General features: G+C 46.4%; 1 protein-coding gene across 3 annotated transcripts in view; it reads right to left on the bottom strand.

Moving 5' to 3' along the window:
• The window catches only part of mcc (MCC regulator of WNT signaling pathway), a 322,837-nt gene that overhangs the window by 293,539 nt on the left and 12,287 nt on the right, over positions 1 to 17,011 (bottom strand). For all 3 annotated transcript variants that reach the window (XM_072516456.1, XM_072516457.1, XM_072516455.1), the window contains exon 3: positions 1,680 to 1,894. In XM_072516456.1, the coding sequence (XP_072372557.1) occupies positions 1,680 to 1,894 (215 nt within the window). The remainder of the gene's footprint in view (positions 1 to 1,679; positions 1,895 to 17,011) is intronic.

The raw sequence follows: 17,011 nt of genomic DNA, 5'->3' as shown, positions 1-17,011 counted from the left end.
TAACCACTGGTGCACCATGACTGCAATGTGTACAGTCTATAAGATGCACTGCAGCAAAGCGTCAAGGCACATTTGACAGTGCTTCCTAAGCCCATGATCCTGATCACCTAGAAGGGCAAGGAAACACCACCAACTAACTGCAAGTTCCCTCCAGGTCGCACACCATCCTGACTTGGAAATGTATCACCATTGGTTCATAGTCACCGGTGAAAATCCCTATCACTATCGCCTTCACACATGAACTGCAGAGGTTTATGGCAGTGGCTCACCACGTTTGCTTGGGAAACTAGGAATGGGCAATAAGTAGTCTCGTCAATGATGTCCACATCCCATGACTCCAAAGTTCCACGCTCAAGATGTGACTTAAATCTGTAGATTATCACCAGTTTCGAAGAATATGTTGAACAATTAGACTGACCTTGAACTTTGGTGATATTGTAATCTTAATAAATTTAGTCTTAATTGTAATTTATTCGATTGAAACACAATAATTTTAGTCAACTATTTTGCGCATCTTAGTTGATAAAACCAAAATTTATTGACAAATATATGCAATGGTGATGTTCCTTAGCTTTTAAGAGACCCGCTATACTTCCTTTTTCAGCCAAGTACTGTCTCAATTTTCCTCAATGTCTCAAATTGTCTTGTTAAAGCAAGTATGAAACAACAGCTTGCTTATTTGTTTTCGGAATCTGAATTGTTACTGATAAGATGAATGGAATTCTTAGATCTTTGGTTATTATGATGTGAGCATAAGATGCTATATATGAGAAAGGAGGTAAAAGAAATGAAAAAGATTCTAACACACCAGGCACATTTCTTCAAATCAGTTGTTTAGTCAAAAAAATCCAGGAATTCCTCGAGTGACGCATTCTATCTAGCAATGAGTTTAAGGTATTACCTTAACAAATAGGTTAACTTATGCTACACGGGTCTGGCCAACAGCTTCAATAAAAAAGCTGACAGCTGGAAAAAAAAAACCAATGATATGTGATGATTTATAGGGACTTCCTAACAAGTTCTGGGTGTACCTACTGGATTTAGAGCATATGAAAGTCTGAAAGGGTACATTCAAATAATGACACTTTCTCAACAAAAGGAAACATATTGACCCATGTATATATTTTCATTTGCGAATTTAAAATTTTGCATTCTGGTCCATTTTAAACACTGCGAAGATAAATATTAAACAAGAAACATTTTGATATTCAATAGACAAACCATTACTCCCCCAAAAGTTCTCAACACACAAATTAATTAATTTATCCCATTCTAGTTTAGAGAAACTGTACCGTAATCAATTCTCAACATTTTCAGAGATACTCCCACTTTTGCAAATCCTTTCAGTTCATTCTCACTACTCTCAATTCAATGCCCATTTTCCCTGTTCAAGCTCCTACTGGTTCCTCTAAATTCAACATGGCATTTTCAGTCACTGCAGCTCACCTCAAATTATTAACTTACTTCCACTTTTATTCAAATTGGAAATCTTCACACCTCCTTCTGTACAATGACATTTGCCCTCTAATTAGATCATGTTAATTAATTTCTCCATCTTTCATTGTTTTCTCTCAGATATACACTAAAACCAGGCTGTGTACATATTTGAACAATTTGCTTTGTGAGGCGAGGGAGGGAGAAGATAGATACATACAACTAATGATAATTGCAGCACTCACTGTGTTGGCGAGCTCCAAGTAACTGCCACTCTTTGGATGGTTCAGGCTTGAAGCCTGTACCAAGAGTTTCTGCAGAGCGACTTCTTGATCCAGACTAGCGCCTCCACATTCTAAAAGTTTCTGAAGCATTGGATGACTATTATGTAGTTCTGGGCTCTGAAGGTCTCGAGCTCCAGAATCATACTCCCAGCTCTCTCTGGCTCCTGACATTGCACCTAGGGAAAAAAAGCACCTTATAAACTTTGAAATTAAAAGTACACTTACGACATATTGAGCACAAGTCAACTAAATGTCTTTGATCTCTTAGGGATGGAAACAGCAACAGACACATATAAATTTGATATTAATTTAGAGATGAAGGAAGAGCCACAAACTTAATGTTTTAGATTTCCACAAGACCTACTTCAAACCTATTTCCAGTGGTGGCACATGAGGTAAATTCACACACAAGATAGCTACCGCCAGGGTACTTGTTTTCAGTTCATTTTGCCCATTTTGGGGGGGGGGGGGGGCGGGGCGGATTCCTCGGGAAAAACTAACCAATTTGGAGACACAAGATACCTTTACTAGAACAATGTCGAAAAAGGATGTAAGAAGCCTGCAGATGGTAATTCATTGATGGACTGAGGCTTTGTGTAGCTCCTCTGTGGAGAAAATGGTGGAGACTGCTTCTGCGGCTGACCCAATAATGGTGAACATGCTTGCTGGTGTGCTGTCGAAGGAATTTGACAAGCAATTTGAGAAACAGTGAAAGGCGATGTCGGAGAGACTTCGAAAGTCGATCGGGGAGGTCATGGGTCCCGTCCAATCGAGACCAATTGGTGAAGACTGTTGAGATGGTGAAGTGATATGGCAAGGTTTTAGAGGGCGTGGAGAAGGCTCTGTCAAGTAATGATGAGCAAACTGCCTCGTTGGAGGCTGAGGTGGCCATGGTAGCTGACGGGAACAAGAGGTTGAGGGCCAAAGTCAATGATCTCGAGAATCATTCAAGGAGGCAGAACCTCAACTTTGTGGAGCTGTTGGAGGATGGAGGGCCCGAATATCACTGCGTATTTCTCACAGATGTTTGGGAAGATGATATGGGGATGGTGGACACCACGAGCAGTTATCGTTCATTTACATAGCTTTGAGGAGAAGTGGGCCAAGGAACAATAGAGACTGGAAGTGGGAGGGTAATCTCGTTAATATCTACCAGGACGTTGGAACCGAACTGACGAAGAGGAGGGTGGCCTTCAACAAGGCTTCGCCGCATTACATAAGAAGGGATTCGGTTTTGTGTGGTGCACCTGGCGAGATGAATCGAAATACTATCATTTTGATGCACTGAAGGAGGCAGATCCTTTTGTTGCAAAGCAGACTTGGCTCTCGTTAACTGCTATCTGAGGGCTTTGATTTCGTGGGTCAGGAGGGAATTGGGGTAGCATGTAAATTATCAGGAATAATGGGGTACTTTTGTGTTTCATTTGGTGTGTGTTTATTGGGGGACTAATTGTTATGAGGGTTGGTGTCTTATGTTATTCAGATTGAAATATATAGTTCCTGTTGGGAATTTAGGTGTGATACTGGTTTATGTGTCACATTTTATACCCAGGGCGGGCTGCAATGGTTTCTTTCATCTTTATCCTGGGGCGGGGGACTGCCACGCTGGCAAAAGATTCAGCTAGCTAACGGGAGCAAGGAAGGGGGGCTGCAGCTTGCCAAACTGGTTTGGCTTGGTTGGATGAGCTTAGTGTCTTTGTTTGGATGGGAATTGAGGTGTGGGGGAGGGGTATTGTTCATTCTTTTGGTTTCAATATGTATATTTGGGTGGAGTGTTGCTTGGGGGAGGAGTGGTGGGGGTAGGGATGGAGAGGGGTTAGTTTGCTGACAGTGACTATACGCTATTCTTGGTTTCATTTTATGGGTGGGTTTGGTTGCTATGTTGGGTGGGCCTTGGGCCTGAGTAGTTACTTGATTATTCTTTTCCGTGGAAATGATCGACGTCGGGATGAAGGGGCAGGAAACCCCAATTTGGTTGGTCACCAAGAGCATCAGGGGCTTGGGGGGCCCAGTAAAAAGATTGAGAGGGGGCAACATGGTGGCACAGTGGTTAGCACTGCTGCCTCAAGGTGCCAAAGACCCGGGATCGATCCCGGCCCCGGGTCACTGTCCGTGTGGAGTTTGCACAGTCTCCCCGTATCTGCGTGGGTCTCATCCCCCCCAATCCAAAGATGTGCAGGTAGTGGATTGGCCATGCTAAATTGCGCCTTATTTGGAAAAAAAATAATTGGGCACTCTAAATTTTAAAAAAAGATTGAGAGGTTTTGCTCAGGTAAAGGATCTGAAAGCTGATGTGGTGTTTTTGCAAGAGACTCATTTACAGATATGGGATCAGACCAAATTGAGAGTGGGGTGGGCGAGCCAAGTGTTTCACTCAGACTTCAATGGAAGGGCCCGGGGATGGCAATTTTAGTTAACCAACGGGTTCTTTTCTTGGCCACCAGGACCGCAGCAATCCCAGCAGAAGATTTGTGATGGCCAGCGGGTCTTTGGAGTAAACACCTATATGCCAAATTGGGACAATGTAGCACTTGTTAGGAGACTAGTGGCTTCCGTTCTTGATCTGAACATGCACCAACTGGTTTGGGCAGTTGGGGAGGGGGGGGGGGGGTCACTTTAACTGTGTACTTGATCCAAGGTTGAATCGATCTCGGCCTAAGTTGTTGGCTCCTTCGGGGGTAGCGAGGGCGCTGCTGACCTTTATGGAACAGGTGAGGGGAGGGGGGTGGGGATGGGCAGACCTGTGTTGGCTTTTACACTCAGGGATAAGGAATTTCTGATTTCTCCCAAAACTTTTTTCCAGGATAGACTTCTTTCAGCTGGGCAAGTCTCTTCTCCCTGGGGTGAGGAAAGCGGAGTACTCAGTCATATTAATCTCAGACCATGCTCCACACCTTATGGACTTGGCTCTGGAGTCAGGACATGCTCAGCGTCCACCGTGGAGGTTGGATGCATCGCTGCTAGTGGATAAGGAATTTTGTGGGTACACAGTTATTGCCATTGAGGAATACATTAGGTTCAACAAAAAGGAGTCTGTCTCGCGCTCCACGTTGTGGGAAATCCTCAAAGCGGTTATCGGAGGGAAGATAATCTCCTATAAGGCACAGACAGGTAGGGTGGCGAGGAAGGAGCGGCAGAGACTGGTGCATGTTATTCTGGAAGTAGACTACCAGTATTCACGGGACCCTACCCTGGAGCTACCGGCAAGCAGGAAAAAGCTGCAGATGCAATTTGATCTGCTGTCCACGGGGCAAGGCAGTAAGCCAGCTGCGGCGCTCAAGGGTTTTTTTTTTCAAGGGAGAAGGCCAATCATCTTTTGGCCCACCAGCTGAGGTGGCAGGCGGCTTCCAGGGAGATCATACAGGTTAGGGATTGGAGCAAGAATTTGGTTTTGTCTAAAACACATTTAGTTGGGTTTTGTGTTGAGGTTGGGATGGGAAGGGATTGGGTGCCTATTTGAGCCAGGAGGAATGGTTAGCAGATGTTTGGAAGGGTGAGGGAAGTGGGGGAAGGGGTGTTGGGTGGACTGGGAGGTAGATAAAATGCTGGCAACGAGGGTCTCTTTATGTATGGACCGACGTAGGGGTGGAGGCGGCATCCATCTTGGGTGAGCCTGGACTCGAAATTAGTTGGGGGTCCTCACAGAGGGGGATTGGGTGACTCTACTGGAGGGAGGGTCCCCACTAGGTTGGTGACGTGGAATGTTAGGGGATTTAATTGTCCGGTTAAAAGGTCTTGGGTGTTTACTCATTTGAGGACATTGAACGCAGAGATAGTCTTCTTGCAGGAGACACATTTGCAAACTTGGGATCAGGCGAGACTAAGGCTGGGTGGGACAGATGTTCCACTCAAATTTTGCTTCAAGGTCGAGAGGAGTTGCGATCCTGATCATTTTAAGAGGTTGGCATTTTGGCATTTACGGCGACTAGAATTCTGAAAGACCCTTTGGGGGGGGGGGGGATATGTTATAGTGAGGGGGGTGCTGGCGGGTGCACCAGTGGTATTAGTGAATGGGGGGAGGAAGGGAGGAAGAGAGAGGGGGAGCGAGAGAGAGAGAGAAGGGAAGAGGAGGATCCATGGAGATTTAGTCACCCAAAAGAGAGGGAGTTTTCCTTCTCCCATGTGCACCAGGTCCACTCCAGAACACATTTTTTCATAGTGGGAAAGGCATTACTCTCGGGGGTGGTGGTAGCTGGGTTCTCGGTGATAGTAATATCGGGCCATGCTCCACACTATGTGGATTACCGATTAGAGACAGGCTGAGCCCAGCACAAACCATAGAACATAACAGCGCAGTACAGGCCCTTCAGCCCTCGATGTTGTGCCGACCTGTGAAACCACTCTAAAGCCCATCTACACTATTCCCTTATTGTCCATATGTCTATCCAATGACCATTTGAATGTCCTTAGTGTTGGCGAGTCCACTACTGTTGCAGGCAGGGCATTCCACGCCCTTACTACTCTCTGAGTAAAGAACCTACCTCTGACATCTGTCTTATATCTATCTCCCCTCAATTTAAAGCTATGTCCCCTCGTGCTAGACATCACCATCCAAGGAAAAAGGCTCTCACTGTCCACCCTATCCAATCCTCTGATCATCTTGTATGCCTCAATTAAGTCACCTCTTAACCTTCTTCTCTCTAACGAAAACAGCCTCAAGTCCCTCAGCCTTTCCTCATAAGATCTTCCCTCCATACCAGGCAACATTCTGGTAAATCTCCTCTGCACTCTTTCCAATGCTTCCACATCCTTCCTATAATGCGGCGACCAGAATTGCACGCAATACTCCAAATGCGGCCGCACAAGAGTGTTGTATAGCTGCAACATGACCTCATGGCTCCTAAACTCAATCCCTCTACCAATAAAAGCTAACACACCGTATGCCTTCTTAACAACCCTCTCAACCTGGGTGGCAACTTTCAGGGATCTATGTACATGGACACCGAGATCTCTCTGCTCATCCACACTGCCAAGAATCTTACCCTTAGCCCAGTACTCAGTCTTCCTGTTATTCCTTCCAAAATGAATCACCTCACACGGAGGTTGGACACATCACTCCTGGCAGATAAGGGGTTTTGTGAATGGGTGGCTTTGGCCATAGGGAATTGCGTAGATTCAAACCAGAATGGGGAGGACTCGACTTCCAAGTTTTGGGAAGCGTTGAAGGCGGTGATCAGAGGAGAAATAATATTGTACATGGCCCACAAGATTAAGGCTGGCAGGGTTGAAAAGCAGAGGTTGGTAGACTTAATCTTGGAGGTGGATTGGCAGTACTCCACGGCCCCTGTGGCAGAATTGTTGGCAGAGAGAGAGGCTACAAATGATGTTTGAGCTTGAATCAAGGAGGTGAGCCAGCTTCGTGGTTGGCGAGAGTGGAGTATGGGGATAAAGCCATGTCGATTAATGGCTCACCAATTGAGACGACAGGCAGCCACACATGAAATAACTCAGGTTAAAGATGGGGGGGGGGGGGGAGAGCTGGTTACTGCCCCAGATGAGATTAATGGAACTTTTGAAGGGGTTTTTTTGAAAATATTTTAAGGCATATATGATTTTTAACAACAATTTTCAAGAGGAAAAAAGCCAACAGAACAGATAACACCCACCCAACCAACAACCAAACCCAGCCAACATGGCTTACATACACAGTTCCCCAGTCTTGTATCTGCTGACAGTTTAGTTTTCCCCAAGGAATTCAATAAACGGCTGCCACCTTCGGGCAAACCCTAACATTGATCCTCTCGGGGTGAACTTGATCTTCTCAAGCCTGAGAAACCCGGCCATGTCACTGACCCATATCCCTGATTTTGGGGGTTCTGATTCCCTCCATACCAATAAGTTCTGTCTCCGGGCTACCAGGGAGGCAAAGGCCAAAATATCAACCTCTCTCACCCCCTGGACTCCCAGATCTTCCGACACACCAAAAATCGCCACCTCTGGACTCAGAATCACCCATACCTTCAATACTGTGGACATGACATCGGCAAATCCTTGCCAGAATCCCCTAAGCTTCAGACATTCCCAAAACATGTGGACATGATTCACGGGCCATCCTGCACACACCTATCCTCCACCCTTCAAAGAACCTGCTCATTCAGGCCACAGTCATATGCACCCGGTGAACCACCTTGCATTATATCAGGTTAAGCCTGGCACACAACGAGGACGCGTTAACTCTACTCAGAGCATCTTCCCACTGTCCCACCTCTAATTCCTTGCCCAACTCTTCCTCCCATTTGTGCTTTAACTCCTCTATCGGGGTTCCCTCCCATTCCATGAGTTCTTTATAAATTTCTGAGACCTTCCACTCTCCCACCTCCGTTTTCGACACTACCTTATCCTGTATCCCCCTGGGGCGATAGGTGCGGAAAGGTCGAAACCTGCCTCCGTGCAAAGTCTCTCACCTGCAGGTAGCAGAACCCATTGCCCCCGGGCAGCTCAAACTCCTCCTCCAAGCACGGAAAACTGTGGCCAATAAACAGGTCCCCAAATTGCTCGATCCCAGCTCGGTACCACCTCTGAAATCCCCCCATCCAGCCCCCCCGGTGCAAACCAGTGGTTGCCACAAATAGGTGTCCATACCGACGCCCCCTCCACTCCCATGCGCTTCCGCCACTGCCCCCACACCGTCAAGGCCGCCACTACTACCAGGTTTGTGAAATCCCGAGCCGGCAAGCACGGCAGAGGTGCCGTTACCAGTGCCCCTAAACTTGTGCCCCTACATGAGGCCACCTCCACACGCTTCCACACCGACCCCTGCCCCATTACCCACTTCCTGACCATTGCTATGTTCGCCGCCCAGTAATAGTTCTTGAAATTCGGTAGGGCCAGCCCCCTCTCCCCTCAACCCCACTCCAGCAGCACCTTCTTTACCCGCGGAGTCTTACCCGCCCACACAAACCCAGAGATCACCGCATTCACCCTCTTAAAAAATAGCCTATGGGATAAAAATAGGCAGGCACTGAAATACAAACAGAAACTTCGGGAGAACCATCATCGTCACCGTCTGCACCCTCCCCGACAGTGACAACAAGAGCATATCCATCTTCGGATGTCCCCCTTCATCTGCTCCTCTAATCAAGCCAAATTCAGCTTGTACAGCTGCTCCCACTCCCATGCCATCTGGATAGCCAAATACCTAAAGCTCCCTCCCATCACCTTGAACGGCATCCCCCCCAATCTCCTCTCTTGACCCCTCGCCTGAATCACGAAGACCTCACTCTTGCCCATATTCATTTTGTACCCTGAAAACCGGCCAAATTCCCTTAGGATCCCCATAATCTCTCCAATTCCCCCCCCCCAAAGCCGGTCTGAAATATACAAAAGTAGGTCATCGGAAAATAACGAGACCCTGTGCTCCCCCTCCCCCCATTGGGGGGAGCACCCCTCGCTCCCGAGCCTCGTTAAACGCCCTTACCAGCAGGGGCCCCAGGACTCCTGAAATCTTTTTATAAAACTCCACTGGGTACCCATCCGGCCCCAGGACCTTGCCCGACTGGGTTTTCAGGGCAGCACGGTAGCATAGTGGTTAGCACAATTGCTTTACAGCTCCAGGGTCCCAGGTTCGATTCCTGGCTGGGGCCAGGGTCCCAGGTTCGATTCCTGGCTGGGTCACTATCTGTGCGGAGTCTGCACGTTCTCCCCGTGTGTGCGTGGGTTTCCTCCGGGTGCTCCGGTTTCCTCCCACGGTCCAAAGATACGCAGGTTAGGTGGATTGGCCATGCTAAATTTCCCTTAGTGTACAAAATTGCCCTTGGTGTTGGTGGAGTGTGGTTACTGGGTTATGGGGATAGGGTGGTGTGGGCTTGGGTAGGGTGCTCTTTCCAAGCGCCAGTGCAGACTTGATGGGCCGAATGGCCTCCTTCTGCACTGTAAATTCTATGATTCTATGACTGCATCGCCTCCCGCCCCCAGCCCAATTGGGGCCCCTCGGCCCTCCACCAGCTCTTCTTCCATCCTCTTCTTCCCCCTCCCCCCCCCCTCCGACTCGTATAGCCTGCTATAAAAGTCCCTAAACATCTTGTTCACCCCCAAAGGGTCCAAGATCGTATTCCCCCTCTATCCTTCACTTTCCCAATGTCCCTTGCCGCCTCCTGTTTCCTTAGCTGGTGTGCTAGCATCCTACTAGCCTTCTCCCCATATTCATACACCGCCCCTCTCAACTGTCCCACCGCCTTCCCTGTAGATAGCAACCCAAACTCCATCTGTAGCTTCTGCCGCTCCTTCAACAACCCCGCATCCTGGGCCTCCGAATACCTCCTGTCTTCCTGGAGGATCTCCCTCACTAATCTATCCATCTCCGCCCGCATCGCCTTCTCCCTGTGTGCCAAACTAGAGATAAACTCCCCTCTCACCAGTGCCTTCAGCGCGTCCCATACCACAGCTGCCAAGACCTCCCCTTATCGTTTATCTCCACATATCTCCAAATGGCCTCCCTCACCCGCATACACACTTCCTACTCCGCTAATAGTCCTACATCTAACCTCCAGTGCGGGCGCTGCCCCCTCCTTGCTCACCCATAAGTCCACCCAGTGCGGGGCATGATCCGGCACTACTATCGCCGAGTACTCGACGTCAACCACCCCCGCCCACAACGTCGTATCCATAACGAAAAAGTCAATCCGGGAGTACACTGTGTGTACATGGGAATAAAATGAGTGCTCCTTCGTTCTCGGCCGCCCAAACCTCCACGGATCTACCCCTCCCATCTGTTCCATAAACCTTTTTAAGTTCGTTCGCAGCCGCTGACACCCTCCCAGTCCTCAAACTCGACCGATCCAGTCTTGGATCCATAACCGTATTAAAGTCCCCCCGGCTTTTTATTTTTATAAATCGAGGGCTATACAAGTCTTAACCGCCGGAGGATGGCTCCGAGATGGAGCGATGTTTGGGCAGATTGGACTTCCCAATGGTAGAAAGGGTGAACAGGGAGAGGTTGGAGGCACCATTGGGGTTAGAGGAAGTTATAGACTGTCTTGGTTCCATGCAATTGGGGAAAGCACGGGGGCCAAATGGTTTTACGGCCGGACTTTACGAACAGTTCGCGGCCTTGTTAGCACTGCACTTACTGGGAACGTTCAACGACTCTGCTGAAAGGAATGCTGCCTGCCACACTGACACAGGCCTCGATTTTTTAAATCCTGTAAAAGGACAAGGATCCCTTAGAGTGTGGGTCTTATTGGCCTATTTCACTATTAAACAGTGACCCCAAAATACTAGCTCCGGTTCTGGCGAAACATTCGGGGGGTGCCTACCAGAAGTGATCTCTGAAGACCTGACAGGATTTGTCAGGGGCTAACAGTTGTCCAACATCAGGAGGCTTTTGAATTATGCCCTTTGTGGAGCAGGTGCCAGGGATAATGATCTCCATGGATGCGAAGAAGGCCTTTGACTGTGTGGAGTGGAGCTACCTCTTTTGAGGTCTTGAGGCGAATTGGGTTTGGTCCTACTTTTATTTCCTGAGTGTAACTGCTATTTAATGCCCCCGCGGCTAATGTCCGAACCAATGTAGTGAGCTCAGGATATTTCAGAATACACAGGGTTCCGCTGTCTCCACTATTGTTCGCGCGAGCGATTGAACCATTGGCCATTGCACTTAGATTGTCAGGGGAATGGAAAGGTATTGAGAGGAACATAGAGCGTTCCTTTACGCAGATGATTTGTTGTTGTACATTTCTGATTTTCTCACAGGTATGGGAGAAGTTATGGAACTGTTGAAAGAATTTGGATCCTTTTCAGGGTATAGATTGAATATGAGCAAGAGCGAGATGTTCCCGGAAAATCCCCTGGAGAAGAGGACAGATCAGATGCTCTATTACTGGGCGCCGAACATTGGGAATGTGCGAAGGTGGTCTGAGGAGCCGAGTGCGGGGTGGGGTCGGATGGAGAAGGCCTCTTGCCTCGGATCATGTCTAAGAGCGTTGGTTACAGCCCCTCTTCCATCCTCCCTGGCCAGACTCTCGATGAGCCCGGTGGTAGTGGCATCTTTAAGAATTTGGAACCAGTAGGTGGGAACAGTGGTAGATGGAGGGATGTGCTACGCACTGAACTATGTTTACATTTGTATTTGTATCTTTTATTGTTATAAAACCATAAATGCTTTAATAAAATGTTTGGAAAAAAAAAAATGTATTTGGAACCAGTTTAAACAACATTTTGGATTGGGGGACATGTCTTTACCGTCACCAATCTGTGATAATCATAGGTTTGCACCGTCAGGGCTGGACACAATGGAGGAGAAGACGGGTTGAGAAGTTCAGAGATTTGTTAGTGGAAGGTAGGTTTGCGATAGAGGAGATGGAGGAGAAATTTCAAATCTTGATGGAGAGTGCATTCAGATATTTGCAGGTGAGGAACTTTATTCATAAAGTGTTGTCCTCGTTCCCCCAGTTGCTGAGACCCACACTGATAGATAGGATGCTATCATGGGTTGCGATGGGGCAAGGGAAGATCTCCGACATATATGAGTGTTTGCTGGCGACAGGGAAACCATCACGAGAAGAGGCAAGGGGAAAGTGGGAATTAGGGCTGGGCCCATGACGAATGTGATATAAAATAGTTACTTTAGAGATTTGTAGAGATGGGTCAGTCTCATTCTGGTGAGTTCACAGACAAAGGATTTCAGACCGCATGGCAAAGCAAGGAGGAGGTGTGTCCACCAAAGGAGGAGAAAATAATGCTGGGTAATAGGGGCCAGAGGAAGGGATTGGAAGTGAGCCAATCAGAATGTCTGACTAGGTCAGGAGGGGTATAGGATGACCTATGGGAAGCGTGTATGTGAAACTTGATACCATTTGAATTGATTTGCAGAGATCCCTTTGTCTCTTTGTTCATTCACTTTCCGGGGTGTAGGAGACTGGATGTGTCTTATGCCTCTCTGAGATGAATCAGGCTTGCAAGCCAAATAAAATAACTAATGCTGTACGTGCAAATCCATCTCGACTTTTATTGAGGCCAGACTGACGGGTAAAGAAATTTGGGATTTGTCACCCAGGGTCTGAGGGGGAGGAGTGGAGTGAGATCATGCTTAAGGTGAACTTTATCTCCTCCTGCACTAGTTTGAGCCTGATTAAATTCTATGATTCTATACTATAAATTGTCAGTACAGAAGGAGGCCATTCGGCCCATTGACTCTGCACTGGCCCTTGGCTAGAGCACCCTGCCGAAGCCCACACCTCCACACTATCTCCAGAATCCAGTAACCCCACCAAACATTTTGGGACACCAAGGACAATTTAGCATGGCCAATCCACCTAACCTGCACATCTTTGGACTGTGGGAGGAAAGCAGAACACCCGGAGAAACCCACGCAGACATGAGGAGAACATGCAGACTCCGCCGGGAATCGAACCTGGGACCTTGGAGCTTTGAGAGTGCACTTAACTAAGACGCGTACGAGTGGGTTCTTCCCTGAGGTAGTGGACAGGTGTGAGTGTTGTTCAAGGGGCCTGCAATTCACTCACACATGTTCTGGCCCTGCCCCAATCTAGTTGGATTCTGGGTCTCATTTGTTGAGATCACGTCAGAGATCGTTGGGGTCGAACTAGAACCATGTCTGCTGGTGGCGATCTTTGGGGTGAGAAACTCCCCGGAGCTCCTTGGGGGGGCGGGGGGAGGGGAGGGGGGGGGGGGGGGGGGTTAAAAATGGATTTCAGCAAGTTTCCCAACGACAGATGTTAGGCTCAATATCTTTTAGTTCTTCTGACTCTCCCCCCTTTCTTGAATAGTGATGTTAACATTTGCTGTTTTCCAATCCGATGGGATCTTTCCAAAAACTAGGGATTTTTGTCAGATTACAATCAATGCACACAGCCACTTCTTTTAAGAGCCCATCTACCCACTCGTTTCCAATCCTTTGATAACTTATCAAATAGAATTCGATTGACTGCATTCTTTCTCGAAAATTTCATCCAACCGAGAACCCACAGCCTTTTGGGGAAGCAAATTCAAGGTTTCCATTAAGAAAATACTTCCTAAATGGTATATTTCTAATACTGTAGATTGATTCCTGGGATGACAGGGTTGTCCGATGAGCAGAGATTGAGTTGAACTGAAGCATATTCTCTGGAGCTTAGAAGAACAAGAGGTGTCCAATTGAAACAAATAATTCTGAGAGATTTGACAAGGTGAATGCAAAGAAGCTATTTTCCCTGGTTGGGTCATGGTCGGCAGGGTTGACCATGCAGGGTTTGTATGTGGAAACATTTATTTGCAGAGGATGCGGATCTTTGGAATTCCCTACCGAAAGGATTGTGGATACTCAGTCATTGATTATATTCAAGGCTGTTAATAACAGATTCTTGGACTCAAAGGGAATCAAGGGATTGAATGGGAACATGCAGTTGAGGTTGGAGATTTGCCATTATCCTCATGAATTGCAAGAAAGTTCAAGGGGCCACGTAGTCAACTCCTGCTCTTATTTTTTGTGTTATGCCCTAGTTACTGTGCGGAGTTTGCACGTTCTCCATGTGTCTGTGTGGCTTTCCTCCGGATGCTTCGGATTCCTCTCACAAGTCCCGAAAGGCATGTTTGTTAGGTGAATTGGACATTCGGAACTCTCCCGCAGTGTACCCGAACAGGCGCTGGAGTGTGTCGACTAGGGGATTTTCACAGTAACTTCATTGCAGTGTTAATGTAAGCCTACTTGTGATATTAATAAAGATCATATTACATTTCCCTTGTATAAAGGAATAAAGTTTCTCTATCCAGCCTATCCAATCTTTTTAAAATGCCTCAATTAGGTAATTCTTCGGCCTTCTAAACACAAGGGAATACATGTTAAACGTTTTAGTTGCTGTGAAATGAAGAGTCTAAAGTTCTTGTTCCTTTTCACCAAACACCATTTATTTCACTTCCACAGCCTCTGCACAAAACTCTTAACACACCACCGACAGAGGCCACCTGAAGCCCCTTTACATATCAGTGTCAATTAATGGATACTTAACATAAATGAGACAACTAATTGCAATGTCTCTTAACCCATTACTTAACAGTCTCCTCTTCCTTGGAGAAAAAAAAAAAATTAGGTGAAAACAACATTTCAAGAAACTCAAAAACACACACATGTCCCCCCCCTTTTTTTTTTGTTTGGACGAGAAAGAAAAAAAAATAGTCACAGAAACAAGCGCCCTTCATTAACAACATCCAAAAGTTTCTGTGAACTCGCCCCTCTTTTCGTAAAACAGTCTGACAGTTGATAGCTCCTGTCGACCCATTTAATTTTTGTTATTTCCCCTGTCCAACATCTGCTTCAAACTTGCGATGTCTATCCATAACCTCTTTTCATTGACACTTTTAGTAGAGTGCACATTTTCCCACAGGGATTTATTGTCTATGTGACAGTCAATAGGTATATTACCCAATCCCCTAATTCCAAAATTTCTGTCAATATCATACTTATATAAAAAGCCATATCCACCGCCTCTACAAGGCTTAACGTCTCAGCAGCCAAAGTGCTTTTTACCACTCTCCTTATTTTCTTTGTTTCCCACACAAGTGGGCAACATTTACCATTGTTCCCCAAAAGGAAAATTATAAAACCTCCTGCGCTTGAAACCCCATCACATAAATTTGCGTAGGACGCATCACTATAAACTATGAGTTTAAAGTGCTTAAGGTCATCTAAAACCGGGAACTTCAAAACACACTCCTGCATTTTTAGTTTGGCCAACGCTTTATTTGCTCTTGTTATGTCTTCCACTTTGGGATCATTCATTTTTGTACTCAACTCTAAGACATCAAAACTCACGTCCGGTCTAGTCAGTCTACCTAACCAGTTCAGTTGCCCAATTAAACTTTGCAGTTGCTCTTTTTCGATCTTTGAAACCATTGCGTCTTTTGGTGAAACTCGGCCACGACTAATTGCTATTGGGGTGATGCTTTCCAAATAAGATTGCTGACGTAAAGTTGCTCCTAACTTAGTCTGTCCAATTTCCAGTCCAATATATTTAAATGCACCGGAAGACTGACTTCCAACCCTGAATTCTTTCCTCAAACCAGAGATTACAATAGCTTCAAAATCACTAGTCCCACCCCACAAACAATCATCGACACGCAACATAAAAATGCCAGAAAGATTTCCTTTATAGTGCCAGTAAAACATTGCAGGATCTGCTATCAACTGGCAACAGCCGACCTTAAAAAAACTGACCTTACCGAAAAATACCAGACTCTAGATGCATCATTTAATCCATATACACATTTGTTCAACTTCCAGAGTACCCCTTCTGTGTTAGCTGCTTCTTTAGGAGGACGGAGAAAAATGTCTCTCTGGAGCTGATACCCCTGCAAAAAGGCAGCTTTTATATCTATAGATTTGCATTCCCATGCCTTTGTGGCTAATAGAGCCAAGTATATCTTCAAATCCCCTTGCCACGAGCCTGGCCTTTGCCTTATAAGTTCCATCCGGAAGAACCTTTTCCGTGCAAATCCATCTGTGGGATAGAGCTTTTTGTCCCCTATCCGGTACTTCCGTGTATACCCCAAATTCACTCCAACTATGCAATTCTTGCTGTTTACCTTCTTTAATAACTTTTTCATCTAATTTATTTGAAGCCACCAAAATCTCACGTGCATGTGGGCTTCTACTCCTATTAGTATTCGTAGTCTTACTCATGTTCCGAGATCTTGACAAATTCTCCCGCCTGGTATCTCGTTCTGTACAGCTACTGCTTGATCTTTCCCTTCTGCTGTGGGATGTCCTTTCAATAGTTCTCGACCTTTTCCTGCAGACCTGTTCACTATCCGATGTACTATCTGAACTGGCACTGCGTTTCTGTGCCCTCCATTTTTGAACTTTGTTTTCCCAATCCATTGTCTTGACTCCTTCCCCTGAATGCTGTACATTCAACCAATGTTTATACTTTCCAGTGGCCTTCCTTGCTCTACTAATAACAGTTGCATCCTTCCATTGACTAGACCCTTCAGGCAAGTATGTCACTTTTGTACCAACTTTTGACAGTTGCCCGTTCGGAAAAATGGCCTGTTTTAATTCACCACAAGTGTTGTGTTCCTCCACAGAAACCCTGTCTATATCAGTTAATTGGTCCTCATAGTTCTGTAACACATGCGTACCAGATGACTCTGGTTCCTCGTCATGTCTGTCGGCTCTGTCTAAATTTGAAAATTTGTAATCTGTACCCATTGTCCTTGATGAATGGACCCTAACAGTTTGATTACCATGTTGCAAAATAATTGTTTTGCCATCTAAGCCTATGATCTTCCCTGGGCCTTTCCATTCATTAGAATTGTCTCTCTTATAGTATACCATGTCTCCTTGCTGAAAAACGGCATCT

Source organism: Scyliorhinus torazame, chromosome 9, assembly GCF_047496885.1.
Source record: "Scyliorhinus torazame isolate Kashiwa2021f chromosome 9, sScyTor2.1, whole genome shotgun sequence".
Taxonomy (NCBI): Eukaryota; Metazoa; Chordata; class Chondrichthyes; order Carcharhiniformes; family Scyliorhinidae; genus Scyliorhinus; species Scyliorhinus torazame.
The sequence above is the reverse complement of the archived record's forward strand: the minus strand, read 5'-3'. Positions and strand labels throughout refer to the sequence as shown.